Source organism: Cavia porcellus, unplaced genomic scaffold (assembly GCF_034190915.1).
Source record: "Cavia porcellus strain 051 isolate PalLab524CR breed Dunkin Hartley unplaced genomic scaffold, mCavPor4.1 scaffold_5, whole genome shotgun sequence".
Lineage (NCBI taxonomy): Eukaryota > Metazoa > Chordata > Mammalia > Rodentia > Caviidae > Cavia > Cavia porcellus.
The window spans coordinates 6,704,446-6,723,886 of record NW_026947488.1 but is presented as its reverse complement, the minus strand read 5'-3'; the positions used below and the strand labels follow the sequence as shown (position 1 = coordinate 6,723,886).

General features: G+C 57.7%; 1 protein-coding gene across 1 annotated transcript in view; it reads right to left on the bottom strand.

Moving 5' to 3' along the window:
- Positions 1–10,541, bottom strand: part of Bmp7 (bone morphogenetic protein 7) — a 69,419-nt gene extending 58,878 nt beyond the window's left edge. Inside the window, exon 1 of the mRNA XM_003463644.5 lies at positions 9,662–10,541. Coding sequence (XP_003463692.1) covers positions 9,662–10,079 — 418 coding nt within the window. The 5' untranslated portion in view covers positions 10,080–10,541. The remainder of the gene's footprint in view (positions 1–9,661) is intronic.
- Between the last annotated feature and the right edge of the window lie 8,900 nt (positions 10,542–19,441).

The following is a 19,441-nucleotide window of genomic DNA, read 5'->3' as shown; positions in this document are numbered from 1 at the left end:
GTCACCTCCAGCAGGAGGGGTCTGGTTTGCTGGAGACTGGAGGAAAAAAAATCACAAAGAAGAATACACGCTTGGGGCGGGGGTGGTCACAAATACCCATGCACCCCTCACGAGTTTATCTGGTTGCTTTTTCTGTTTCCCTTACTAAGGAGCAGACCTCGGGGTGCCCTACCCCTGAACTCCATTCCCAGGCCTTTTTATTGGGAGACAGAGTGTCTCCAAGCTCCCCAGGCTGGCCTTGAATTTATGACCCTCCTGCCTCAGCCTCCCGAGTAGCAGGGATCACAGGCTGCACCTCCGCAGCCAGTCCCATCGCTGCGGTTGCTGTTGGTTTTAAAAAACTCTGCCTCACAATAACTTTAGGTTTACAAGGAACTGGGGAAGCCGTACCCAGAGGTCCCGCTTGGACCCGGGACCCAGGCCTCCCCGGGTGCTCATCTTTCCTAAACATAAGACAGCTGTCAAAACCGAGCAGCGCGCTCTGAATTTTTCTCAGGCTGCACGGGGTTTCCCCAGTGTCCCGTCCACCCCATCGTCCCACAGCGCACTTGTTCAGGTTTCTTAGACCTTCTCCCCACCCCAAACCCATCCCCCTGGGCTTCCCGAGGTGGCCGTCACCCTGAGGGCAGGGAGGGATCCCTCCACAGCCTCCCACCATGCGACACAGGGCACCTTCCAGAAGGTTCCACTGCCAATGCCCCTGACACTGGCTTCGCCCCTGGGCACTGCACTTCGTGTCCACCTGGGTACACGCGTGCCCTCTCATGCGCTCTCCCGGACTCTCCCAGCCCGGTCCGCCATGCCCACACACACCCTTGGACCACAGGAGACCTTGTGCTGCTTTAAGCCACAGGCCACAGACACACAGGACACGCAGGCGTCCTGAAGCACTGCTATTTAAACACACATCCGAGCCCTGTACATTATTTTCCAGGCAGAAAGACAGAGACGGGGTCAATAAAGACGGTGCCCTACGTCCAACACTGCTACAGAAGGGCTGACCTGAGACTTCGCAGTGGCCCATTCGGGGCAACAGCCTCTGAACTGAGTTTTGGGATTCGGGCACCTGCGATCCTGTGTGCAGGAGGAAGTGGCTCTGGGGACCGGGAGGCAAGCGCCTTCCTGCTCTGGGCACAGGACCCGGGGACAAGGCAGCACCTGCACCTTCCAAAGGAACAAGAGCAGCAGCCTCGCTGGCCCTGGCAGAGGGACGCTCCTGACTCTCCTCAGTGGGTCACGCCCAAGCCGAGCTCCCTGCTGCAGACAGACAGGACTAGAGAGACAAGTCTCTCTCCCCGGGAGACCGGAAGGCCAGGCCACTCCTGTCAAACCACATGAATACCTCCAAGAGCAGGAAGCTTCGAGACACCCTGGTCTCCAACAGGACGGGTGCAGTTGCTCAGGGAAATCACACTCAGAGCGTCACAGCCCTGAATTTCAAAATGCTCGTCCCCACGGGAACTGACTGAGTTTCCACAAACGCTGGGTCACTGAGGAGGAGAAGAAAGGTGACCGCCCTAGGCAGCCAGCGTGGCAGGCAGCGCCCCGCCACTTCTCCTGGAACCCCACCTTTCCAAGCCCGAGGACCTAGGTCACTTCCGGGTAGAAATTTACCAAGTTAAGGCACAGACCCACTGTCCTTCAGTCCGGCCCCACGGGGACCAGGGAAAGCCAATCTAGGCCCCGAGCCCCCTGCCACCCCCAGGAGCCATCGGTTCCCGCAAATGGAAAAACCTGAGATCACAGGGTTCTTTGTCACCACACAGTTACTGCCATCTGTGCAGACTCAACAAAAGGCCCAGATCATCCAAATTTGGGACTCGGCGTTCAGATCTCGATGCCCAAATGCTGATCCACGATTTGGAGACGCAGCCCGGGAGGCCCGAGATCGGTCACACCGCGCATTTCGGGGAGAATCGTTAACGGCGCACACATTGTGTGTACTAATCGTGGCCCATGGAAATGTGGTCTTGCCATCAGCCCCGGGCCAGAAGTGGTTACCCGGTTTGTTTGCAGGTCAGTATTGACGGAAGGACATTGCCGGACGGTCCTCACCCCGTTCACACACACAAAGGGCCAACTGCTGGGCACCTGCTCGGACCTGACACCTGTGGACGGTGCCCAGGCAGGCCAGGAAGGAAAGTCACCTGGAGAAGAGTAGAGAGCCGCCCTTTATCGCAGGCAACCTGCAGCCGCCAAAACCGCAGAGCCCGGGCTGCCTCCGTGAAGTCCCTGAGCCGCAGAGGACAGTGGTGGCTGGACGCTGACCTCACGCTAAGTGCTTAGGATTTCCCCCCAGTTACCCGACAGTAAGAAAGGCTGGAATTACAAGACAGGACAGGCCTAGGCCCAGGGCCACAGAACATGCAAGCCCTCAATTTTGAAAACTGTGTGAGTTCCCATTGGCGGCCAAATTTAATTAAGCCAGACAACAAAAGATTGAAACTTGAAAGCTCCTCTCAGGAGATAAAGGCAGGACAGACCAAGTGACCTCCGGGACACAGCGATGCTTGGTTCTCACTGAGTCACACTTTTGTTCAAGCAGTAGAGGGAGAGGAGGAATTGAGCAGAAGCCCACCACAGGGCCCTGGAGACTTCTCTTTTGTCCTCTGGTCTCGAGAGGCCCCTAAATACACCGACTCCACGTAGGGGTCTGTGGATGTCGCCTCCACCCAGCTGCAGGAGCGGACAGGCTTCCCTGCACCTGCTCCAATAAAAAGCAAGGAGCCTCCGCCATGGTCACTTAATGTGTGCTGCAGGCCCACGGTTCCCTGGGAGGGAGAGACCAGTGGTCCTTTGACCCTTCTCTTCCAGGGTGGGGAGAAATACTTGGTGTAAGATGCTTAAAATTACTAATTTTTTTCATTTTTTTTGAATATTTTCTTATTTAGAGTTGCAAAGATTACATAGTACGGAGAATGCTGGACACCCCCTGCCTCCGTTTCCATTTTCTGAGCACTGATTTCCACCCCGCCCTCTGATGCTGGCGATGGAACCCAGGGCTTTGTGCAAGCCGGACAGCACTCTACCCCTGGGCTGCACCCCAGCCCTCCAGCAGGCAAATTTTCAAATCACCACAGAGGCCAACCTGGAGAGGACTCAGCGCTGCCCTGTACATCCATTAGCATCTCGTTCATCTCTGAAAGGAAGGGAGCTGGACGTGTGTAAACTCTCCTGACATCTTTAAGTGAACATGCATCACTTCACTGCGGTACTTGAAGGTTAAGTACTTACAGACCAAAAGTCAGACTAACAAACCACCACGGTGAACACTGACCTGGCCACTCCAATAAACACAAGAGCTCCCATTTATCAGACACCGACTATACACCAGGCTCTGGCCATCAGCGAAGTGAGTCTGCCTTTCTGAGAACCTGCTGAGGAGACGGGTACTCCAGGAATCGGAGACACAAACTCAGAGACGTCAAGCACCTTGCCCAAGGCCATGCAGCTGACAAGCAGCTCTAGCGGGAACAGCCACATGGCTCTGAGCAGTGTCTAAGAGAATCACCGTGGACTCCGGTCCACTCCCCCAGCCAAGCCACACCCGCTGCTGTCACCAAGAACTTCCGTTACACGGCAGTGAAGCCCCCAGCCCCTGCTCCATATATCACCCAGAATTAGCTGCAAAGTGTCAGGAACCTTGGCGAGGCGGCCTCAAGCCTGGGCGAGGGCTGAGGGCTGGGGGCTGGAAGCCTTCACTCTGAAGCTCTTTATAGAAAGCCGCGGTTGGCAGCCCCTGCTCCTGCCTGGGAACAAATTAACATTGGCATTCCAAACACAGGAAAGGAAGGAAATTGGAAACACAGTTTATACTTGGCCAGCCCTTTGAAATACTGTACCATGCTACTGACATCAATTAATGAAAAGCAGGCTTGTGCTGAGAAGGTCTGGTTTGGAAATGCAGTAACACACGTTAAACATGTTTGTACAGGAACCCGATTATAAGCGCCGGGCTCCAAAACAATAAAGCAATTACACCAGCGCGGTGCTCTCCGAGTTGTCATGAATTCAGCCCTCTCCACGAGGATCAGCAGGGGCTTTGCGCCGCTCCCTGTGATGCCTCCCCGTGCAAATGTTCCCGGGGTGGCACGGCACACGTCAGGAGGTGTCAGGCTCCGTGCGCCCCTGCCACCCCCTCAAATCATAAACAGCCACCACTCCGGAGAGGGAGGTATGCCCTGCAGCCCTGGCATTCACTGGCATCGCTGGCCATGTTGGGTTGGAGCGCTTTTTTTCTTCGTCAGAGAAGGTTAACTATGAAATATCTGTTCCACATTAAGAAATACCAACTCGCATTTTTGTCAAATAGTATTTGTCAAATGCCATTTGCTGCAAAACCCAGAATCCTACCCCAGCCGAACACACAGCTAATCCCGACCGGCTCACGTAATAGCCGCGGCTGTACACAGGATCATTTGCAGCAAGCGAGCCCTCCTGCCTCCATAAACGGTTGCAGGGACGGGGAAGGAAAGCTCTGGAATAAATAAAGCACTGTGCCGTGTGCTGCCCAACACAAAGGATCTCACGCAGGTTGGCCAGACAGATTCAGAGCCTACCTGCAGAGTTCTGCAAGAAGGCTCACGGGAAAGACTCGGGCCTTCGGGTGAATCTTCACATTTACAGCCTGCAGCAGGGAGCATCAGTGTCTTGCAAAGCCTGAGCCAGTGCCTCCCCTGCAGACGCACCTGCGACTGGCATCTGGGGTCCAAGTTCCAGGTCACCGATGTCCCCTCCCTGCTCCCTCATGCGGCTGACATCAGCCCTGGATTTCCTGCTGATCTGGGCTCCCTCAGGCTGGAGCCATTGGCCGCTGTGGAGCTAAATGTGTTATCATTTTCACCACAAATTAACAGTTTCTATGTAAATATTGGTATTTCCTCACCCCATAGAGGCCGGAGGAGGCAAAATGGGACCAGCGCAAAAGTTTGATTTAAACTAATTAAAAGCAGAGGGTTGTGCAACTCAATATATTGATTTTACCAGTGGGACTTAAATCTTTTATAATAAGTGTACACAGCTGTGGGCCTTTCCCGCACCACTCGGGGGCTAATCCCGCATTCCTCCTGACAGTAACCTGACGGGTCCCACACATCCCTGCCCGCACCATCACCCCAGCGACACTGCCAGAGAACACCGAGGCCGAGCTGGGCAGGGCCTTGCAGAACACCAGTGCGTCAACGTGTGGCCACCCCTAAGTCTCAGCAGCGCAGGAAAGGAAAAACGCCCATAGCCAGCAGCTCAGGGTCAGGGGCCCTCTGTCCACAGCTCCACGCATGGGCAGGCGGGGGCCGGGCGGAGGCAGGGCAGCGTTGGGACACTCAGACTCTTGCATTGGGCCAAATATGACCTTACTGCACAGGGGCGGGTAAGATATTAAGGCGATACGGGTGATCAATCAACCGAGATGGGCTCTCCCTAGAATGAAGTCATCACTGGTCTCCGCACGCAGTGGACATGTGATATGCGCTCATATCACAGGTATGCCGGTGGTCAGAGATCGTCCAGCAGCTGTGTTTATCTGGGCAAAGGCTCAAGAGCCGTGGAGGTAAGGCCCAGATCTCAGAAGCGCTTTCTTCTGACCATACACTCAAAAAATAAAAATAATAATAATAATAAAAACCACCATCTCTGGCTGCTCCCAAAGCAGCTTTTATCCGGGCCGCTTCCCTCACCCCTTGGATGGGGAGGCACCGTCACCAAAGGACAAACGACGCCGGCCTCGCAGCCAATGGACCTGGCATCCCGGGTTCCTCCATTCCAGAGGGGAAACACACTGTATAGATGATCCCAAAAGTTCAAATGGGGGTCACATATATCCTTGGGAAAAGGGGAGGCGGGGCGATCTTTGATTTATAGAAGCAGGAAAATGAGGTTTAAAAGAAGTGATCTTGAAAGGGTTACTAAAAACACAGCTGTTGGTACACTCCTAGCGCAGAGGCGCTGTGCAGAGACGAGCGCAGGCGAGGGGGAAGCCTGTGTGTGACATCTATATTAACCTCTGGCTGCTCACCAGTGCGGCCGTGCGCAGCGCTGGAATGTGGACAGCCCCTTCCAAATTATAACACAAGCCAGGTTACGCGCAGATGCCTGCAGCCGGCTCGGCGAGCACTCCACTCCCCGAAGGACATTTTTAAACTGTAACAGAATCTCTCTCTAATACTCCACAGTGGTAGGGCCTGCTCTGAAGGGGCAAGAGGAGAGATCTTAATGCCAAACACTTGTCAACAAAAAAAGGGGTGGCCAGATGGTATGAGCTACAAACTCAAACTGCGGGCCGCTCCCACTCTCCAGGCGCAGTAACAAAAACCACTTTTATATACGCTGCTCCCAATAATCTCCCTCTCCCCGCCCCCTCCCTCTCTCTCTCTCTCTCTCTTAATTTCGCTTCAAAGATTAAACAGATTTCATCCCTTCATGACCTGGCCCAGAGATAAACCTGAGTCCCATGACTCCTGCCCAGCCGGCCTGGCTTCCTTAGAAGATGCCCAAGAGAGTTGCTGGGTTTTCCCCTTGACAGAGTGATATGGGCTGGCTCTATAGGAGCCCATTGCCTGGGGACTATTTAAAAGTGGGTAGCCTGTTTTGAATTCCAAAATTAAGTCGACACGGAGGAGTCAGGGGCTTGTTAATCCAAACCAGTTTATAAATCTTGCCCCTGGACTCCAGGGGCCCCAGCCGCCGGCCTTCCTCGGGGCTTTACGGTGCAGACTGATCCCTGTCATAGGGGCAGGGTGAAGTCCGCACACCCACACCTGGTTTTGTCGTAAATTCCCCTCGAGTTGAGATCCTGCTCACCCTGGCAAAAAGCTTGAATTCCACGGAGAAGGACTTATAGGAACAAAAACCCAGCTTGGCTACACACAGAAGGAAGAATAAAAGCACCAGGTCTGCAAAAGCCTTCAGAGTGAAGGCCGGTCCAGCCTGCAGGACAGTGCAGGCACTCAGAGGGGGAGGGGCAGCCCAGGAAGGCAGCCTGCCCCTGGACCCTCCTCTGCCTGTCCCAAGTCCCCAAGAACAGTACCAAGCAATGGTCTGCCAGGAAAAGCAAAATGGTCTCTTGCATACAGCGTAAGAACCAGCTTGGCTTTAGTACACTTTCTATATTGCAGAGTGACACGTTTGCAGACAGAGGGAAAGCCATGTGCTTTCTCAGCAGGCTCTGCGGCAGGACCAATCTTCCATCCCACCCCCCCCCCAACCCAAAGGCCACCTCCCTCAGGCCCTCAGAGCCACTCAGGCTGAAGGGACAGGCAGTAATTCCTGTGGGACCGCAGAACAGAAATCAAAGGCCACCCTCACCCTCCGAGGCACCTACAGGAAGCCTCCTGCCAAACTGCGGTCCAGGTCTGCCCCTAACTAATGACCCTGCGTTCAGGGACAGAAAGAGAAAAAAAACAAGGTCAGCGCACCCTGTCAAAAGCCACCCTGCCATCTAATGTGAAGTGATGGACCAGAAAGCAAGACTCGAGAAAGTCAGGACGGTTCCACAAAGCCCAAAGTCAGCCCGACTTGACTGAGAGGCTCAGACAAGCTGGTCTTTGTCCTTTCAAGATGAAAGAAAGGGATTGAAAGGTGTGTGCAGGGCAGGAGGAGCAAAGCCAGCCAGCTGTGGCCTTCCCAGGCAAGCCCCAGCTTGCTCCCAGGCTTGGGGGAGCAAGCAGCCCGGCTCCAACTCCCAGCAGCACCCAATTAGCCACCAGGTCCTTGTCTGAAAGACAGGAGGCCCGGTCTGGCCACATCGCCAGTCTAGAAGCATCAGGGCCCTCCTTGCCCTGGGTCTGCAGAGCCCTCAGAAGCCAAATATTCGGGTTCCTTAGAACCCGAATGCACCAGCTGGGACTCAGGGAGGGAACAGAGCTGGAAATGCCATAAATCCCCGACTGGAGCTCGGGTCCTGGCCGGCTCCCTGTCTCCCCACAGCAGGGCCGGAGTTCAGTGTTCATCTAGGTATTGACAGGTATGCATCTCCAGTTTTTCTCTAGTTTTTGCTCTAGGTAATAAAACATTTAGAAATGTCACGCAGCAGGGCACGGTGGCTTCGCATGCCGGAGATTCCTAAGTTCTGGGAGGCTGAGCAAAAGGCTCACAGGTTCAAGCTTACCCTAGGAACTTAGCAAGCTAAGGACAGCCAGTCTCAAAATACAAACAATGGGAAAAGAAGCTGGGGAGGTAGCTCAGTGTGAAGGCTTTGGGTTCTACTCTCAGCGTGCAAAAAAAAAAAAAAAAATTAATTGAAGTTAAAAATTTACACGAACAATGAAAACTCAGATCCCAGCTTTCCCCTTTCCCCCACCCCCACGCGGTAAACTCTCTCTCCCCAGGTCACAGCGGCTTGTTCCAGTGGAATGCAGGGGGCGCCCAAAGGCTCGTGCCACCGTGCTGACCGGCACCTGGCTGGTTTTCTTCACCTCACCCACGGTTGGAAGACTGATCTAAACCAGGGCACGCAGAGCTGCTTCCGTCTTCACCGGTATAATTTAAACTTTAAGTTACTGGGGCATCTCCACCGCCCACCCCGCAGACCAGGGCCTCCCAGGAACTGCGGGCCTGATTATCTGGAGCAGAAAGCATTAGGGCAGATCCGGCCTCCGGCCTCCGGCCTCCAGGTGACCAGCGCCGCCCCAGGTGACCAGCGGCCGGGCTCCCGCATCATTATTTCCAAGTTGACACAGCGCCCGTGGGCGTGTTTGCTGTTTCAACTCGGTTCGAGTTTTCGCAGCAAGTTACACAAGAAGAATGAAAGCGGCCCAGAAAACAGCGCTATCGGGGCGTGTTATCTTGAAAACCAAATATTTGATCCTGAGCCCTGCAGCGCGCGGCCGGGGGTGAGTTTAGCAAGTCCAGCGAGTGTGCGCGCGGAGACCAAGGGGGAGCTCGGGACGGCCGCCGTGGCTCCAGCCTCGCGCCCCGGGCTGGGTCCGCTGGCTCCGGTCGGGACCCGGGTCTCCCACCCGCCCCCGGCAGCGTCTGCTCCGAGGTCCCCGCACCATCCAATCGCAAAACCCCGCGGTTTGCGCGCCACACGTGATAAACGCTGAAAATGGATTCTGCCCGCCCGGACCTATCATTAAATATTTAAAATAGAAAGTTTTCAATGACAACGTTCCTTCCCCGGCTCCCAGCGAAGGAGCCCAGGGGTGGGCGCGGGTGGCCGGGAAGGGGCCCCGGGGCGCGCACCACGCCAGGCGGGCGCACGGCGGCGCAGGGACAGGTAGGGCTCGCCAGGGCGGGGAAGGGCGCGCGACGGGCCGGGAGCCGCCGAGGAAAGGCGGGAAGGCGGCTGCGCCGGGCAGGGCCCTTTAAATCCAGGTATCGCGGGCCGCGCCGGCCGGCCGGGGACAGCTCACATGACCCAGCCCTGCGCTTTGAACTGAGCCGCGACCAGGCCGGCGCCTCCCGCCCTAGAGATGCGGCCGGCGGCGAACTTCCGAGACTTAGGACGGTCCCCCCACCTAGTGTCCCCACCGGCCGGATGCGATCCCCCCACACACTACCTGGGGCGCGTGCCACTCGGAGTCCACTGGGCGAGGGAGGGGGACAGGACGGGAGGGGAGACCCTCGGGTAGGCGCTGGGGTTTTGCAAAGGCTGGGAACAGTAAGATGGGCGGGCTGGATGCAAACAGCGGCCCCTCCCGCCCCAGCCCCCGCCTGCGCTCACCGAGGTTGACGAAGCTCATGACCATGTCCGCGTCGGTGAGGAAGTGGCTGTCTTGCAGGCTGGCCAGCGGGGGGCCCTGGGTGCTGAAGACGGCCTTGTACGGGTAGGAGAAGCCCTGGCCGTCGGGCCCGCCGGCCTCCTCCACCGCCATGGCATTGTACAGGTCCAGCATGAACATGGGCGCGGAGTTGTGCTTGCCCTGGAGGTGGGGGCGCGGGCGGTGCGGCAAGCCCAAGATGGAGAGGATCTCGCGCTGCATCTCCCGCCGCTCCTGACTGCGGAGGCGCCGGTGGATGAAACTCGAGTGCACCTCGTTGTCCAGGCTGAAGTCGCCTAGGGCGGAGCGCAGCAGGAGCAGGGGCGCCCAGAGCGCAACCAAGCTGCGCGGCGCCGCGGCGCGCAGCGAGCGCACGTGCATCGCGCCGGCTTTACGCGCGAGGTGGGCTCCGGGCTCCGGGCTCCGGGCTCCGGGCTCCCGGGCCCGCGCCGCCCCAGGTGGCAGAGAGGGGCAGGCAGCGGTCCGCGCCGCTCGGTCACTTGCTGCACACTGGCCCCGCTGCGCCCGCGCCAGACATGGCCACTCCCCGGCCGGCTGCACTCTGCCCGGACCCCCGCCCTCTGCTCGGCGCTGGCCGGGGCCCCTCGGCCCGCACTCGCCCGGACGCACCGCGGGGCTCGGAAACCAGCTCCAGAGAGCGAGCGAGCGAGTGAGCAGGAGGCTGGCGCGGGTGGGAGGAGCAGCCAGCAAACCTAGGAGCCGGGGAGCAGCCGGGCGGCGGGCGGCGAGCGCTCCTTCCTCCGCTCCTCTTGCGCCCGGCCCTCGGGCGCCGGCGACCCGCGCTCTTCCAACCTCCGGCGCCGAGAGCCGCGGCCCGAGACCGTGCTTCCAGCCCTGCGCGCCCTCGATGGCACGCGAGGCGGCCTCGGGAGCCCGGAGTGGCAGCGCGCGCTGGGGCCGGCGCAGGAGAGGCGGGAGGACGGGCTTCCAGGGCCCCTCCCGCGCCGGCGGCCTCCCACCTGCCTCGGCCCCGCCCTCCCCCAGCCGTGCCCAATGGGTTCATTCATTCCTTCCTAGCGCTCCACAAATATTTACCGAGTGCCCACCGGGTGCCGGGTGCCGGGACCGACGCCCCGGGGACGCGGAGGCTGCAATCCGAGTCGGCCCTGCCCTCCTGGGACCCGCAGTCGGGGCAAGGAAAGAGGCCTGAGCAACCTGGGATCCTGGCCGCGGAGGGGAGGCTGGCGACTGGCGGAGGACGTGCGGGACCCGGGGAAGGCTTCCCGGGGGCGGTGACCCCCGAGTCTACTCGGGCCTCTGTGTGTCGCGCCACCCCATGCCATTTACTTCAGCCACGCGGACCCCTCGGCTCCCAGCCTGCCCCAGCTCATACCCAGACACCTCTGCCTGCAGTGCCCCCACTCTGCCGCCTCTGGGGTGGTGCCACTTTCTCCCCTGGGACCTTCTCAGACCCGCAGAGCCCAGGGCGCTTCCTGCCCTGACCCGCCCCGTGCACACCTGCTGAATCTCCTGGAATTTCTCTCACTGGGTGGCATTTCCTGGTCTTTATTGACCTGCGGCTCCCACTAGAGACCCAGCGCCCTGGAGGCCCAAGAGCCCCTCTCCTCCCCTGGGCTCTTGCACCCAGAGTGCCTTGAACCCAGAGCCTGGGACCGCAGGGCTGAGCAGTCAGTATTGTTGATCGCATAAAAGAAATCTGTGTGAACTGGGGAGCCTTCCCCACCTTCGGGGGGTGCTTTTGGGCCCTGTGTTTGTCCTGACCCTCAGCCCTCCCAAAGGCTAACACTCTCTGCTGTTCCCCCATATCCAGCTGTACCTGAGCAGTGGGCAGCGTGTCCTCAGGTCCAGTTCAAGGCCTACCCCTCCCTTTCAGCCTCCCCCATCTGTTGGTGGGGGGGTAATGCAGGCGCCATCATGCAGAGGCCCTGACCACTCACAGGTCCCCTCTCCCCTGTGGCTCGGGACTCTAGATGAATTGCTGCTGCTCTGAGAGCCTCAGTTTCCTCATCTGTAAAAACCAAGTGGGCCTCACCTGGAGTCTCCTGGATGCCTGTGGGGCAGTGCTTCTGCCTGTGCCCCTCGGTCCTGGGCTGGGCTGATGGGAAGCAGGGAGTCTGGGTGCATGGCGAGGGATGAGTTTGGGAAAGGTGCTTTGGGAGGCCCTTCTGGTGATGCCTCGCTTGGGGGCTGTTGGTTACCCTGGGTGACACAACGCACTCGAAGCTGTGGGGTCTCCTTCCGGACAACACGGCAGGCTTCGAGGCCCTGTGATAGAGAAAGGCATGGCCCAAGACCAGGGCAGGAGTGCTGGCCAGGGAGCCTCAGTCCCCTGCTGGACAAGGTCCTCTGAAAGCCCCCTGCAGCAGGCCTGCACCCACCCCCTCTTCCATGGCTCAAGGTGTTGGGGTGTCGGGAGATGGCCACCTGGGCCTGCGCCCTGCACAGCAGCACCCTGCCGTTCCTCGTCACACATCCGCCCAGCCAGTCCTCATTTCGCACCCACACAGCCTATCTTGGTGCCAGCCATGGCTGAGCAGGCGGACACAGCAGTGACAGACCTGCGAGGTGGCCTCCAAGGAGGAGTACGCAGGACAGGAAACTTCAGTGCAGCTTGGGGACAGGAGGCTGGCAGCTCCCGCCCTTTGCTTCTCCCCAGGGGATGGCAGTGTGCAGCAGACGGGACCCAGGAGCCCCTGGAAGGTGGCAGCGGCATCACTGCCGGTGTCCATGGTCATTCTGTCCTGTGCTAAGTGGTAATAAGGTGAAGGGGAGACAGGGAGCAGTGACGGAGGGCTGCTGGGAGCAGCACTGACCCTACCAGGAAACGCGTGCCACCCTGCCTCTGCCCCAGTGCTGAGTTGCGGGGTGAAACCTTCACCTCCAACGCCAGCGGAGATGAAGGAGGCCACCTCCTTCCCAGTCCAGGATGAAAGTGCCCTGTCCTGGCTGGTGTTAAGGGGTCCCCATCTTTGGGGGTTCTGCTGGCCAGAACATTGCTGTGAAACTGAGCAGTACCCCTGGCAGGGAGGTCCTGGGGGACTCTGGGGTCCCCACTCCCTGCTCTTACCTGAGCCACCTTGGTCTGGCACACAGCAGGTGCTCCATCAGTGCCCTAAGGGGGTGACTGAGGCCACTGCCTGGGCAGGCCAGGCGCCCAAGGAGCCTCCTGGGCCCCCCAGCCAGGGCCCCTCAGAGAAGCCAGCCTTGCTCCTGGGGGCTGAAATGACAAGGGCAGGCGAGACCTGAGAGATAAGGCTCCCTCTGAATTCTGCCCCTATTTAGCCTTATCTCCGGGTGTGCTGGGGGAGGGGCGCCTCTTTCTTCCCCTGTTTCCTTCCCAGGACTGCAGCAAGCCATCAGCAAAGGCTCTCACAGTGCATACAGAGCTGGGAGCCAGCGGAGCCTCCTCCTGCCAGGGCTTTCAGATGGGCTGGCCAAGGCCTTGGTGGCAGGTGGCAGTCTCGTGCTGGGAGCCTGCCCACCCCTTGTCGTCCTCGGGCTCTGCCACTTCCGCTCTGTGCCCTGGCCAAAGGATTTAACTCCTCTTTGGTCCGGTTCCCCCATCTGTGTGTAAAATATGGGGGGGGACTCAGTGCCTCACTCCTGAGGCTGTTGTGAGGATTCAGAAGTGAATTCAAGTCCTGTAAAAGGCTTCGTTTGCAGCCTGGGGGCACAGTCACCATCGGGACACGAAGCTGCGGTAATGGGAAGGCGAGTTTAAAGACATTTTGCAGAGAGAGGTGCTCAGCCCAGCAAGGTGACATTAGAGATGAAAGAGTAACCTGCATTCCAGGCCTCCCATTGTCCCCCAGCCCCCACACCAGGCCAGCCAGGGCCCAGGAGCTCCCCCGGGGGCCTCTCATTCCTCCAGCAGCCAGCCCCCCACCCAACACACCCCCAGCTGGTCCCCAAGCCAGGGCACCCAGCACATGGTTGCAGGGCTGTAATCGGATCTGGCCCTGTCTGCTGCACACCTGGGCCCCTCCGCCCGGATGAAAGAGGCCCAACATGGTGAGGGGCGTTATTGTGCAGGTGCCAGGGGGTCCAGGGCCGCACCCCTCACCGACCTGGCTGGGCAAGGGGTTTCTTGTTGCCTACACCACCGGTCACATCTCGAGGGAGAGATTTTGGCCAAGCCAGCATGCGTCTCCAAGGCGATAAAATGAATTCTGCTGACACACACATTGTTCAGAGAGTCGGGAACCTCATCTTCATCCCCAGAACTCTCACTTCATTGGCCCAAGGGGAAGCTCAGCTTGTTGTGGGGTGCCTGGCTCCGAAGGAGGAAGGTGGGAAGATCCTTCTGCGTACCCCACCTGGCCAAGGCCAGACAATCGGGAGTTCAGGCTCCAGCAGCAAATAGAGGCCCAAGGGGCTGCTCACACAGGCACTCCAAAATCCTGCAGAGGACCCTCTTCAACACACCTGGAGTGACCTTCTCCCGCTGCCCCCGGAGCTCCGGGGTCGTGTCCTTGCTCCTCCTCTGGGCACTTTTTTAAGCAGTGGCGTAGGAGACAACATCCTCTACTGGTCTCAAGCATATGCAATCATAGGCGCAGCCCCAAATGCAGAACACAGAGAGGCAGACACACGCACGGTCCAGGGAGAGCCGACAACACGGCGGAATTCTAGGGCCTGGCAAGCAGCTAGTGGAGGCCGAGGTTTTGTTTATTCCCATCATGGTTCCAGCATTCACTGTCCTTGACTCAGCTTTAGGGGGCGCCCTTTCAACTCCTCCTTCCTGGAACTGACACAGAGGCCCTGGCTGCTCCAAAGCCAATTTCTGCTCTGGCCTGTGACACCTAATGGGCTCTGCAGCCCGATGCGTGTCCCCCTCCCGTGGAGCAGCCTCTTCTGCGCCTCCTCTCTCGGAGACCCTCCAGACCATCAGTGACAAAGCCGGGATCCAAAGCCACATCTGTCTAGGCAGCCCGGGCCCTAGCTAGAAGCAGCCCTTCCTCCCTCGCTTCTCCACCCAGCTGGAGGAACCCCAGGATCTGTTAAGACGCAGGAAACCCAAGACTCCATGCTGTAACCTGTTCTCAGAGGCTGCTGCTGCAGCTGCCCCAATACCTGTTAAGGGGCAGAGCTCTAGATTCCTGAGGTCACAGTTAAGGAATTGTTGGAGGCTTCACGTTGAAAATTGAATAATCTGTTGGCCTGAAATTCTAAGAGTTTTAAGTAACTAGCCCCGCCCCAGTTAGGTTATAAGGCTTTCATTATATGCTCTGCATTTTTCAGATGAGGAAACAGGGGCTCAGAACCTGGAGGGAGCTTGCCCAAAGCTGCACTAACAGTGAGAGAAGTATAAAATCACAATCTCAGCGCAGGCTTTCTGGTTCTGGGACCTGAATCCTTCAAACTGGAGCCCGTCCAGACAGAAGGCTTGTGTATCCCTCAATGCCGGGGAACTTGTGCATAGCAGGTGCCCCACCAGCACCCAGAACATGTGCAGAACACATCAGCACCCCTCTGATGGCAGAAGTCACATACTTTACCGCCTAAGGCAGCAGCCCAGTAATCAACGCAGGGAAGCAGGACCCACCGGCAGAAGCCCGGGGAATATTTACCTTTCCTACCGAAGCAAGCCAGGAACCCAGACATGATGACAAGTGGCAAGTGACACTAGCCTGGATTCCAGAGGAGTGGGAAGCAGGAGCCCTGACTTCCATGGAGAGGCCATCCAAGAATTTGATTCCAAAGCCACCAAATAGTTGTGAGTTCGTGAGAAGCGGGAAACCTGGATTTGCAAGGGGAAATACAGCTACCAGTCTGATTCTGCAAGCCTAGTTTGTCCCTGGCCTTTCAAAGGGCGCTTGGGGTCTGAAGAAGTCACCACACCTGGGGAGCCAAAGGGACCCTCTCCCCCCAAGCCAAGGGACCTGGTCAAGCAGCTCTGTGCAGTTTGCTCTTCAATGGCTGCAGCATGGGCGCCTGAAAAGACAGACACTGCCCGGGGCCCTGGTGACTCATGTGATAAACTCTTCTCCCTGCAGAAACATCAAAAGGCAGAAATCTTTTTCTAAGAGCGGGAATGTGCATTGCTCTAGCCTATCAGCATCTCCTTCCTCCCAGTGACATTTGAGTCTCTTCTAAAGCATGGGAACCACACACCCCCCCACACACACACACCTTTAAAGCAACGTCTACTTTGCAAGACAGGAGCTGCACAGGTAGGCAATGCACTGTCCCAGCCTGCTTTGCAGCCGCTGTCACGTGACCAAATCCCAGCCAATCAGAGGCATCCGCTGGGACCTGGGAGCGTGGGACCCAGTTCCTAATGGAAGAGCCTAAGCCTGGCCTTTCTGGGGGTCCTGAAAGCCCCCCAGTCAGCTCCAGATGGTATCTGCTGCTTTCAGCCAGAAGCCCCACAATCCACAGCGTTGGAGAGCCGGGAAAGGGCATGGGCATCACGTCGCCCAGCAGTTTACTGCCCTGAGCTGGGCGGGGTGATGCACGCTTGTAACCCCCACTTTCAGTGAGGCCCTATCTGGAATTTTTAAAAAAATTTTTTAAGGAAGTGAGGGCAGGGCATAGCGCAGGGCAACAACCCGGAGCTCAATCCCCATCATCAAAAAAAAAAGAGCAAAGTTTTTTCAAACTTTTAATAAAAGTTTTTCACAGAGCCGAGCCAGAGAACGGAAGCTGCCTTCCCTGGAGAGGCAGAGCCTGCAGGGCTGTGGCCGACCTGGTCAGCAAAGGCTGGGGTGCTGTGGGGGCTGCCCGGTTCTTGTGAATTTCAGCTACAGAAGCAATGAGGTTTTGGTGGAGAGTGTTATTTGCGACAAACTGCCACCAAAAATTCATTTGCCATGCATCTGAGATTCAAATTGCGCCCAACGCACAGCTGTGACCTGACAAGCCCTGCAGGACTCCAGATCCCCCAAGCTCAGCTCCCTTACACCCCTCTCGCTTCACTCTCGGGGGTTTGGGGGTCCTCGGGGGTCCCCCAGGAGCTGCCCACTGCCTTTCCTCCTGGTCTACCCTGCATCGCCCTGCAGGTCCTAGCGGAAAGGCCCTGTGAGCTCTGAGTCCCGGTCTCCGGGCTGGACTCTTCCCCCTCGCCCTGTCCCAGGGCACCAGAGCCTGGAGCCCGCGGACCCTGACACCGGCCCCACCCTGGGCTTTGCCATCCAAGCCCACCTGCGCTGGGTCTGTTACAGCAGCCTTCCGCAGAGCTGCGGTTCGGTGTCTTCATCTTAAAGACAGAGACGCTGAGGCCCGGGACCGGTCAGGCCCAAGTCTCACAGCGGTCAGAGCCAGCCGCTTCGGCTCCCAGGTCTCCGCCCTCCACAGCTTGGCCTTATCTCTGTTTTCTTCCCTCTCTGCCCTCACTGTGTTTCTGCTTTTTTTTTTTTTTAATCATCCTTTCTTTGACCCTTTCTCGAGTTTTATCATTGTTGCCTCCTGTCTTAGTGAAATGTCCTTAAGTGGGATCAGCAGATGTGGGCATGTTGTGCTCCTGGTGCAAAGCGTCCAGGAGTCAGTGTCCATCAGCGGGTAGACAGCAGCTTTGCAGCTTCTCCTCTCTCTCCAGTACTGGAGGTTGAACTACATCCTCAGAGTATTTTTACTTTGAGACAAGGTCTCTCCATGATACCCAGGCTATGCTCAAACTCATGACCCTCCTGTCTCAGCCTCCCAAGTCACTGGAATTACAAGCCACGTGCAGCCGCACACAGCTCACCTCTGATCTTCCGGGTGTCCTGAGATCTGGGGTTGCATCTCCCATGTTCAGGTCAGTCAGGAAGGCTCACAACAGGGGGCTCGGCCAAGACTCACAGCCACCACGGCAGAAGCCAGGCGCCTGGTTCTGAGTCCCAGTGTCTTCCAGCCAGGGCCCCTGGAGAGGCTCCCACCGTGCTTGTTCCCATCATGGTCTCACATGGTGACTGACCCCCGAATAGGCTCACCAGATGCAGCAAGTAAAAACGCACGACAGTAAATTTGAATTTCAGATAAACAATGAATGATTGTTTAATATAAGTATGTCCCAAATTATATGGGGCAGCCTTCCCTTAGAAATGGTCGTTGTTTACATGGCTCGTTTTTACCTGCTCCATCCCCCATGCAGATGTAGGCACAGATGTTGTTTTGATTTTTCACTACTGTGAAAAGATTCCAAAACATCGGTGCCTACGTGGTGAATACATGGATGAACTCCCCGGGAGCACGCGGGGGGCGACGCCTGACTTGGAGTCTGGGTTGGACTGTCCCCTGAGAGGTGGCAGCTGTGCCCCCAGTCCCCATTCCTTGGGCGGGGCTCATCTCAGAATCCCATTGGCACCAGACAATGAGGTGGCCACAGGGCCTTGGTGGTTGGCTATAGATTGGCACAAACATGGCTGCCTTCCTTTCTTCCCACTCTGCTCATGCCTGATAGCTGAGCCCCGGGGGCACAAACCAGGACACCACTGCTTCCACTTTCACCCGGGGTTCACAACCTCTGCCCACACCCCAACCCTCTGTGTGCCAGGCATACAGTGCTTCTGGACCACAGGAGAAGAGAGCGTACTCACGAATGTGGCACCCATGGTGGATGCCACCTTGGTCACCTTACCTAATTCACACAGCTCTTTCCAAAGAGGTATTATTGATATGCCCATTTTATAGATGAGGAAATTGAGGCTCAGAGAGATCATGCAGTCTGCATAGGGTTCCAGGATCAGAGATCAAGAAGTCCCATTTGAACTCAGCCACTCATTCTGACAGTTTCTGACCATTCCTCACCTGTGAGATGGGTGGAATCATCACCACCTTCTCGGGGAGTTCTGGATTGAGGTAAGAGCATTTGTGCAGGGTCTGTGGGGGCCCAGGAAGGCTGCAGACAGGCAGCCATCATAGGCGACCTTGCTCCTCCATCCCCAGCTAGAAACAACCAGGTCAGACACCACATGGGAGCTACCATGGGAAGCCAGCCAGAACCCCCAGGGACCCCACTTCCCGAAAGACGATTGCCGCATCTCAGATTCACTCGGGCATCTGAAGTAGAAGACTCAGTGAAAATTCGAGGGAGCCCAAGTCAGGAAGTAGAAGGTGGAGCTGGCACGGCCGTGCGGGGCGATGAGCAAGCCGGGGTTGCACAGCAGCCTGGGAGCCCTGCGTGCCGTGAGGTCAGTCACGTGTGTGCCCACCTGTGCACCATCCTTCAGAATGGTGAGCTGCAGAGTTGTGCAGTGCTCACCCCGAGCGACCGTACCCAGCAGCCCTGTTGTCTGCCCATCAGCTGATTCATACATACCGTTATTTCCACTGTGTGACGGCTTCTTTTCAGGCCTTGGGGCAGCAGCAGTGGGCCCCAATTCAGGATCCCCTATATTTTAGTTGGAGAAGACAAGAACAAAAGTGACAAAAACAGGAAAAAAGAAATAAGAGGCTGAGACACCAACAAGGGGAGGCCTTTATCCCTATAAGGAGCAGGGGTGGTTTTGCCCAGCGCAGGCAATGACAAATGCATGGCTAGGAGCAGAACCCCAAGGGCAATGGGCTCCTTGATCCCAAATGACCGTCTGACCTTGGCCTGTCCTTGACCCTGAGGCCTCTCTAGCCAGCCCCAGATGCAACCAGCATCCGTATGACTCTGGCATGTTCCTTGGGGTGGCTTGGCTTGGGGCTCAGTTCTCACACCCCAAATCCCATCCTGAGCACCACCACCCCCCACCCCCCGCCACCGAGTCCAGCCAGGGCACTATCCGCCTTTCTCTGCTTTGCCTGGTTGGAAGCGCCCTCCCCGTCCGCCCAGCCCCTTCCCCAGCCCGGTC